Raw genomic sequence first — 10,155 nt, 5'->3', positions numbered from 1 at the left:
AACTGATGATCTGCTCCTTGCTCGGTGGAGGCACCTACACGCACACTTTACTGTGGAGCTGACTAATTAGCTCTACAGTAAAGAGTCACCATCTATACAGGCAGCATTATTTGACGGGAATAAATTAATTAACTCTGCCATGGGATAGTACTGCCTGACGCAAGTATGTCCTGCGATGGAGTTATTTACTCTGCCGTGATGCACAGGAAGATGGTGACTTGGGCACAAGGGTGGAACAGTGCAAGAGCTGCCTGCTGGCTAGCCCTACACGGTAGCACCCTTGTGCCCCAGCCAGCCCCTCTGCAGCATGTTGAGCCACAGCAGAGCAGCTCCGGGTTGGCAGGCTGACCCCCTGGGGGCTGTGCTGCCCTGGCTCAACGTGCTGCAGTCCTGGGCACACATGTATACATTGCACCCAGGAGCAATAAATTCTGGCATGAACTGTGCTGGAGTTTACTGTATTGCATTAATAGCATGTGTAGATGATCCCAGTGGTGGGATCAAAGACCAAGGAAGATTCATTGTGAATTTATGACTCTGGATGTCAGACCATAACACAGACTGGTCCCTTAACTGCTCCCTTATTCTGGGCAAGAATTTCTAATTCACGCTAACTTGACACAGTTGTGAGACTGAGACCACCAAATCTTTTTTCTGCCGGGGAAGAGGACATGCAAAATCATTTTAAATCACTGTTCTTGTGGCTTTGCATCCACGCCAGCAGAGGGCACTCTAAGAGTGGTGCAACCTTAGCAAGGATAAATGGCAGCAGGTATGAAGGACTTTTTTGCACAGCAGCACAAAATCATGTTGAATTGGCAACTGACTCGCATTTCTATGTTCCAGTGACAGCAGGATTAGAATGTTTTGCTGTTTTTTCCCTTAGGTAGAACTATTCCAATCTGGTATGAATAAAATGAAATACACCTCAATGAATTCTCTTCCATTTCTATAAGCAACAGCATGCCAGTAGATAAAAAAGCAGCACATTGGCAGCAGCTGATGGATGGAGTGGGCAGTACCTTCACAGCCCCTCGTGGTAACCTCAGCGAAGGGATTATCACAACGGTTGCACTGTCGCCCAATCACTCCAGGTTTACAGGGACACTGTCCTGTCTCCATGTCACAAGAGCGTGTATGGGAGCCAGAAGGGAAGCAGTCACATGGATAGCAAGTGTCACTGCTCTGTGGCCTATAGTAGTTTGCCTGCAAAAACAGAGATAATTTTAATGACAGCCTATAGTATTTTAATGATGCTACATGTTATAACATCATATGTCTTACTTCTTAGTCCTTCTTCATAAGCTCATGCATCTGCACTGAAGAATTATTGTGTGCCCAGTTACTGTCTTGTACAGTTACACTATTACTAACACTAAGACTTCCTTTTCATTGGCAGTGGTTCCTTCTAATATCTAGTAGTGCCATAGTCTTAATTATGTTTTTGTCCTCATTGAAGCCTCATTGAAAATATATATATTGATCACTACTCTGTTAAAGAAGCAGGAATATTAACATTTTATAAGGTACAGTTAACTGTGTAAATGTAGGGGCCCAGATTCTTAAATATGCATGTATAAAAGCCAGGTCCTAGCTTCTGGAATGGAAAAGTCCCAGGAGATCTTGGACTCAAAAGCTCTAAGTGAAGAGAATTCCTCCTGAAGCCAAGGACAGTTCTTCATGCAGAGTATTTGCAGAATCTACACAGGGGCATGAAAAAATGAGTGCCATTTACATGCCAGAACAGGAAGAGTTGTTCCCAGGTTTTCCAACTCCACCTACCTTCTGTGCTGGAGCAGAGAATGTGTGTGCATACCCATTAGATATTCAACTAGTGTAAAACACTGTTGTATTTACACCAGTGCTGTAAAACATTGTACAAAACACTGATGTACCACTATTTACCATGGTTTGGCCATTATATACCAGAAATATTATTGTTGGATTTTCAAAGCAATGCCAATGAGGAGAGGAGAGCATCACATCTGTCTCCCAGTCTTGTGTTTGCTGGACTGGCATAGCTGACATCAGAGTGAATCATCGGTTGCATCTTTATGGCAGCAGTCTGGCTGCTTTAAGCTGCAGGGGCTGCTGATTCAGGACAACAGCTGGAGCTGTGGCCAAAGCTCTGGTCTATATTATCTATCATACACTCAGTGGTTTTGGTCCATAAATACAGACATGACATTTCTCGTTTTCTCTGTCCTGCTGACTGTATTCTAATATAAAGTGCATCAAGCAGCAATTGAGTTTTTTGTACTGCCTTACTTAGGTTTCATGCAGGGGATCCTGTAAAACCAATAATAATGTATTCCATTCACTGGCCTGAATGCTTTTGATGCAAAATTTACATAAGTAGCGGATTACCAGCAGAGTCAAACTGAATTAAACGTAGCAACGGCTATAGGTCCTGCTGTCATAAGGGAAGCTTTCACAAATGAAGTACTGGGCAAGATTCTTTTCTTAGTTACACCAGGTTGAATCAGAAGTAATATGACTGAAGTCAGTGGATTTACACTCTTGTAAGACCTGTGTGTATCAGATCTAAACTCTGTCCTCAGCTATGTATACACAAGCCCTTATTAGCTTCATAGAGTTGTATCCAAGGAAATAATTTTTCTATAAAGCCTACTGAGTAAAGCTCACTGTTGTGTAGTAACTCAGTAGCAGGCCTGTCCACTATTTTGTTCTGCTCAAGTAGATAGACATTTTGCTGGCCTCCTGCCTGGGGAAGTAAATTTTACCCAGCTAGTTTAGTTAATTCACTTGCTATTCTGTTTACCGTATAATAAATGTAATAACTAAAATTCTTTCAAGACAGTGCCAGAGTCTGGACTCACAAAGCCAGGATCTGGTCCTTTATCCTGTCCATGTTGTTTGCCACTATCCAGTTAGAAATGTGAATAAGAGCAGCTGTATAATATTTCAGAAAAATACCTGATCTCAGGCATAATTAGGTATGTCCTAGATATGATACAAAACAGAATATACAGGAATTTATATTTTATTTATCGCTATTCTGTCATTTTTAACCCAAAGATAATTTCCATTAAACACAGGTTTCTTTTTCTTACCTTACAGCGGCACTCTCCATTCGTCTTATTGCAGTCAGGATCAAACCCCTTATTGGTCTCGCAGTTACATGGACCACAAATAGGATTCCCCCACCAGCCTCGGGGGCAAGGCAAGTCAATTCTATAAAAGAAAATGAAAGGGAAAGCAGCCTCTTTTGAGCTTAGTTCTGAAAAGAAGAGAAAAAAAGGCATGGGGCCAAATTCTGCTCCTGCATCAGATTAGAACAAGTATAATTTGCCCCAATATAGAAGATAATATTCAGTAAATGTAAGCACATATAATAAACACAGAAAGAGCCTTTGTTCTGCAGAGAACTAGCAAGATAATTTCTCAAGTGTGGGCTGGACCCAGTTCCTCTGCCTAATGCCTGAGGGACAACACTCCCCCATTCTATGCATGGCAACAACAAGTAAATGACTCTCCACCCTACAAGCTTATTTATGGAAAGACATACTGCTTGCAGCCTATGCCAGAGAGCACGTGAATTCCACTGCTTGCTCTAACTGCAGGGCTTATGTGTGGAAAAAGGAAATGATGCATTACACATGGTGTTTTAATGGACTATGGCAGGAGTCTGCCTAAGAGGGTGCTGAGTACAGTTCTAATCCAGACAACAAAGATGAATTTGAAAACACCCTAGCCAGTAGAAGGTTGCATACATATAAATCACATACACAAAACTGCCACAACAGAGAGGGTTAAATGTAGAGTTTTCAAGAGGAGGACATTCAACATTGTTAGGTGACACCCAAACAACAGTGACAACAGGATGAGGTAGTCAAAATCATGCTACATGGGGCCTTCTCATTTTCCAGGGACTACAAATGACCTGTGTTACATTCAAATAGGACAAAGTAACACCTGGGAGGCAAAAGGAAAGAGCTGGGTACCTGGTTCACCTGGCTTATTACCAGAAGGAGGGGGCAGGCTGCCAAAGACCAGGAGTTCGGTGAAGTTCTCCAGGAAGAGAACTGAGCTCTCTTAAGCCTGACAGGAACAGAGCTGAAGTCTTTTGCAGTGCTTAGGAGCTCTCCAGGAGCAGGGACTGTTATGAGACCTCAAATAATAGGGGGAATTTGAAACAAAAACAGAGACTGTTGCCTTATGCTGATTGAAGGACTAGAGGGAATGGGAATGACCAAGACATCAAACAAGGAAAATTCTTCTCTTACTTGTTCTCACAGTACTGCCCATAATAGCTTTGTCCACATTCACAGGTGTAACCATGGGATGAGCTGGGTTTATGGACACAGGTGGAGACATGCTCACATGGGTTCAGGTTACATACGTCAACACAGTCTCTCCCAAAGTACCCTGAGGAGACAAGGTTATAAAATTACAGCAACTGCTGTAATTTATGATTAGCATGTTTCAAAAAGACCATCTATTTTAAGCTTATACACTTAATAACATGTCTTCCATAATCAGTAGATTTCCCCTAAGATACTGTCAAGAAAGATACCTTTTTTCCTTGCAGTGAGCAGTTAATGGGCTGGCCTTTTCCAGAGCTTGCAAACACTTTTTGAGCAACCATGGATTAGCAGCTTCTGAGATTTTGCTGAGGGCATGGCTCAGCAAAATAGCTTTATAATATATAAATATATATTATAATATATAATAGAATATTATATTCTATTATAAAAGAATATAATAGCTTTATATTCTTTCTCTGCATGTATAGCAGGTGACTGAACCTATTTGCAGCTGACACTTTAAAATGAAGACTAACAACAAGAAAAGTTCTAAAATGTCCCTACTGGGACTTGGGGGTGTAAACCAGAAATCTTGCAGTAGAGAAGGGCCGTGGCAGGAAAAAAGAAGATGAGAACACAAGGAGGCTCTGTAGGGCAGGGACCCTTTTTTTGTTCCATCTAAGGCCCCTAGGTGCTAGTTATGCTAACAGCATGAAGTTAAAAAACAATATCAAAGGCCTTGGCTGTGTAACCAACGCCAGGAACAGTTCTAACTCTCTCCATATCACGCTCAGTTTTCATTCATGCTCCATTACCTGGGTCGCAGATACAGGAATAGCTATCCCAGTCATCACTGCAGTAGCTGTGTTGGGGACATGGATTGGAATCACAAGGATTGTCTACTTCACAGCCTTCCTTTACATTGATCTTCACTGCCTGTTTCATATTCAGTGTAGCCACATTTGTAGATGTCTCCCCCATTCTTACACCCTTGAGTACAGAAAAACAATAATTTCAACTCAGAACTTTCCTTTCAGATACAGCAGTACAGGTATTGAATATGTCTCACTAACTTCCTTAATCTTTTGAGTTTTTTAAAGAAATGTGATCTGCTTAGCCAGAAGCCATATTTTTTTCTTTAAGTGTTGGCCTTTGATCTGCACTATGAGGAGAAAAATGATATTTCCCAAGACCAAAAGAGACTGGATTCCTAACTGAAAAGTCAAAATTGTGGTACTTGGATATTTTAAGTCATGCAGGATAACAAGAACTCAGGAGAAATAAGGATCAGATATGTAAGGATCTATCGTTTTAGAAGTTAAAACTTGACTACTACTATATTTTTTTACTTCTTACCTGCATACAGCCATAAAAGCCCTGCTGCACAGATACTTGATCTCCCGAGATACCTCCGACAATGATGCTTTTCATTTTTAGTCCAGGCAGCTGATTTCCAATTTGCACTGTACTCTATTAAAGATTGAGAAAGAAAAAGCATAATAGATAGGATGATAAAGCAGTGGTAATTTTAACATCAAGAACTACTCTGCTATTCTTACCACACTGCACTGAATCAAAAAATAAGTATGAGTGAACTACAACATAAAAAAACAGATCAGTGAAATGAAGAGCTTTTAATGTGAACTTGATTTTCATATAGGTATGTTCAAAAATACAATTTCATTGGGTGCAGTGGGACTGCACCAAAGGTAAGTCACAGAAAAAATTGGCCTGCATAGGGTAGCCACAGTAGGGTATTTGGTCACAGTCCTCTTCCCAGAACCCTGGTTTTTAAAAACTTTCAGTAATGCTGTTATGATGTTGCCTTACCTGGTACATCCCATAGTCCAAAGACATGACTGCTAGGTACTTGATGTCTTTTCCATCTTTAGCGCTCTTCAGCTCTATTAACAAATGATGCCATTCACCATCACTGACTCGTGACTGCATCATTTTCAAACTAGCAACCTGATTCAGGCCATTGTACACGTCAAGTTGTACATAGTTGTTCAGTATCTATTGGAAACAAATATCACCTGTATTCATTGTTGAAATATTCTTGTATGAGGACAAGCAATAAATGCTTCCTACAGACTGTGGTAGCAAGAAAAATGCTACAGTCATAACACCTCCCAGCTTCAGAAATTCTATTTCTGTTTGTGCTGAGGAAGGCAAAAAGACAGTAAAAATAATATGGAGTATAATTTACAAATCCAGAGTGAAATTCTCAACTATGTTAAAACAGAAATCAGCATATCAGGGAGAAGACGCTAAACCACCATCCTAAAACAGTGAAATTAACACTTTATAATTAGCTTTATGGATATGCATGCCTGATTTTCTGCCTTACTCAGGGAAAGAGGCAGTACCTTTGACTGGTCCACCTGACAGATATCACAAGCAGAATACTAGCTCTGAGTACAAAGATTGTGTTCTTGGGTTTGGACAGTTTATATTAATGTGTACATCTAAATGTTAAGTTTTTTATTTATTTAAATCATCTTGCCATACAAAACTTTTCAATTTTAGTATCAGTAAAGGTAGTAAGGTAATGAATCTATTAATATTTGATGGTATGTATGATACCATAAATGAGGTAGATTAAGATAAATATTTGTTTAAACCTGCAAGAGAAATTTGGGGAACATTTCCTGAATTCTATGATCTTCTATGCTGTCACATTCTTACTTGGATGTTGATCTTGGATGCAGTTCCTGCATTAGCTTGCATTAACATGCCATTAACTTTTCGGGTCCTGAACATAAGTCCAATGTACCATGGTACAGAAATAGTAATATCAAGGTCACTCCAAATGATAATGCTCTCGCCACTGAAACGCTGGGGAGAAGGCATTACTGTAAATCAAGAGACAAGAGACAAAACATTGTATATCTTTTAACACAAAGATTAGAAGTAAATAATGTTTCATCCCAGAGACTTCTCATCTGCAAAGGGACCATCTTTACTGCTTGCGTTAGAAAAAGCAACACACCCTGAAGTCAACAGGGTTGCCTTGTCTACACAATAGGGAAAAAAAATGTCCATTGTTTTATATTGCAAGCAACCGATCAATTATCTTAAATAATACAATTATCCCTACTATAATATCATTTCCCATCTGCTACCCATGCTGTAACTGTCACATTGCTATCTCAGTTATTTTCTGCCCTAAGTCTCGGAAAGAGAAAGTGGTATCTCAGACACTGTTATGTACTAACTGTTGCCGAAGACTAAGACTGGCTTCAAAACAGTGACCACTGGACTATGCTTGCAATAAAAAAATGAAGTTAGATCATAACGCAATTAGGTTTGGAGTATTCTTGCATAATCATTTCCCTTGGCATGATAAAAGCTAAGCTTACTGTTTACTTGATTTTAATTAATTTGCTGATTATTAAGTGAGGCTGTTTTCTTGTGGAATCACCAACAGGCCTATATTGTTGCCAGTTGCTTCAGGTATGTGGAGGCTGAAAGCTGCAAGTGAGAGAGGAACAGTGGAAAAAATCCTGGTCACACACAGTTCACTCTCCTTTTCAGCATCCACTCTGCCACTGTGTGACGCACAATACTGGGCAAGATGGACCTAGAGTCTGACCCAGTAATGATAGTTCATATGTTCTTATGTGAATAAGAGAACACTTCTATACCAACTCCTTAAACACTAAGACATCTACCTGAAGATGCTACTCTATAATCAGAGAGAGGTGTTTTTGGAGAGAGAAACTGAATATCTGTATTAATATTATTTTTGGTGTGGAGTTGGTGAACAAAGCAGACCCTATGAGAATAATTTGCCACAGTAGCTTCCACTATATTGCTGACTGCTTAATTATAATTAAAAGATTAAACAGAAAAGAAATAGCTCTGAGGCAATAGGAAATGTTTAATTAATTTTAAATCCTCCAGGGTCAGGATGGTGAGCTGTCTGAACTTCCCAGCCTTTAGGGCAGAGAGTATGCACTTATGATATTACCAAAATATCTGCCCTTCCTGAACAGAGGTGAGTGCTATGGAGGCAAGGAAAGCAAGGTTCTTTGGGTAAATCCAATATTTTTTATCAGACCAACTAAAACAGAGGCAGGCAAAAGCCCAAGTGTTGCCCTAACCTCTGATAGTGAGCAAATGCATTTTTACATTGACTCCTGTTGTTAGCCTTCAGGAAAAACCTTATTGACAGACAGGACAAATTCCCTGGTCAAAGCCTCGCAGTCTTCACATGAATGTACATGGCAGTTTTTGTATGTGAAATTCAGGTCCTTAAGGTGGCTGCTCTACCATTCATGCTGGTAGAAGACATAGAGTAACCTCCAGGGTGCCAGAACTTGTAGTACTTAAGAAGCAAGAAGCTGCTGCTTTTTTGAAAACACACTAATCTAATTGGTTGTGCCTCTTTTTTAACACCCAAGATTCCCAGTGTTCTACAACATTACAATGTTGTCCCTCAACACAGGCAGATATGAAATGGAACTGAAAAAGACCTCATATTGTCTTCCCTGTTTTGAATTCTTATCTTCAAAAAACTAGGGCTCCAAAGGTCATTACTGTCATGCTCATGGGGCTTAATCTTCCCTTGCAAATAGCCATTCCCTCCCTCACTGCTCTTCTCCCGCGGTGTCCCACCCAGGGCAGACAGCTTTACAATGCAGTCAGAATTCCAAGGCTAGGGACAGACATCCAGAAAGCCTGAGCCTGAATTGATTCAATCTTTGCAGGTGAGTCTAACCTGGCTAGGCTGAATCACTTTGTAACTGTACAGACATCCTAGAAATGCAGGTACATGCCTGCAGTGGCTTAGGCTAGAAGCCAGGGGGCGTTCCTTCCACAACACTGAGCTGAGGAGGGGTGTGGCCAGACCCCTGCTGGGTGCTCTGATTAGCCCAGCAGGGAACTGATAACAGTGTTTATCACCCCTACCTCAGTGTTTATCACCCCATTAAGAAAACAACTGAGGGACATTACCTGCTACCTCTTGATTCTACCTGTTGATTCAGCACTGACCACAGCCAGCATATGGGCTGCTAGCTAATATACAGACACCTCTCTGCAACGCAGAGGGAAGGGGGAATTAGCAGGGAGTGGGGTGTGTGTGAGGAGAGTGAGCAGCCTGCAGTCCCTGCCAGAGCTGCAGCCACGGAGCAGAAGGGAGGGGCCAGCCCTGTTGTGAAGCAGAGAGCCCAGCCAGCCCAGAGTGCATGCTAGGATGCTGGGGGAGTCTGATTTATCTTAAACCAGCCAGGGGACTGGGACAAACATTGCATAAACTGGTTTGAGCCAAATCAGTTAAATTTGATACTACATTCATAGATTTCATAGATTTCATAGACATCAGGGCTGGAAGGGACCTCGGAAGATCATCAAGTCCAGCCCCCCGCCCAAAGGGCAGGAAGTCAGCTGGGGTCATAGGATCCCAGCAAGATAAGCATCCAGTTTCATCTTGAAGGTGATCAATGAAGGCGCTTGAACCACCTCCGGTGGCAGGCTGTTCCAGACCTTGGGGGCTCGGACAGCAAAGAAATTCTTCCTTATGACTAGCCTGAAACAATCTTGAAGTAGTTTGTGACCATTCGACCTCGTCATCCCTTGGGGCGCTCTGGTGAACAAACGTTCCCCCAGATGCTGGTGGTCACCCCTGATAAACTTGTAGGTGGCCATCAGATCACCCCTGAGCCTGCGCTTTTTCAGGCTACGTAGCCCCAGGGCTCTCAGCCTGTCATCGTAGGGTCTGCTTCCCTGACCTCTGATCATGCGCGTGGCTCTTCTCTGGACTCTCTCAAGCTTCTCCACATCCTTTTTGAATTGTGGAGCCCAAAACTGGACACAGTACTCCAGCTGCGGCCTCACTAAGGCCGAGTACAGGGGGAGAATGACGTCCCGAGATTTGCTTGAG

At 41.7% G+C, this 10,155-nt stretch overlaps 1 protein-coding gene across 2 annotated transcripts in view; it reads right to left on the bottom strand.

Moving 5' to 3' along the window:
- Positions 1-10,155, bottom strand: part of LOC102372858 (cadherin EGF LAG seven-pass G-type receptor 1) — a 176,585-nt gene that overhangs the window by 54,758 nt on the left and 111,672 nt on the right. For both annotated transcript variants that reach the window (XM_025193545.1, XM_025193547.1), the window contains 7 exons: positions 6,957-7,123; positions 6,099-6,284; positions 5,625-5,738; positions 5,084-5,258; positions 4,248-4,389; positions 3,075-3,195; positions 1,023-1,206 (listed from right to left, as the gene is read on the bottom strand). In XM_025193545.1, coding sequence (XP_025049330.1) covers positions 1,023-1,206; positions 3,075-3,195; positions 4,248-4,389; positions 5,084-5,258; positions 5,625-5,738; positions 6,099-6,284; positions 6,957-7,123 — 1,089 coding nt within the window. The remainder of the gene's footprint in view (positions 1-1,022; positions 1,207-3,074; positions 3,196-4,247; positions 4,390-5,083; positions 5,259-5,624; positions 5,739-6,098; positions 6,285-6,956; positions 7,124-10,155) is intronic.

Source organism: Alligator sinensis, unplaced genomic scaffold (genome assembly GCF_000455745.1).
Source record: "Alligator sinensis unplaced genomic scaffold, ASM45574v1 scaffold1061_1, whole genome shotgun sequence".
Classification (NCBI taxonomy): Eukaryota; Metazoa; Chordata; order Crocodylia; family Alligatoridae; genus Alligator; species Alligator sinensis.
Note: the sequence above shows the minus strand (reverse complement) of the source record. Positions and strands in the feature narration are given on the sequence as shown.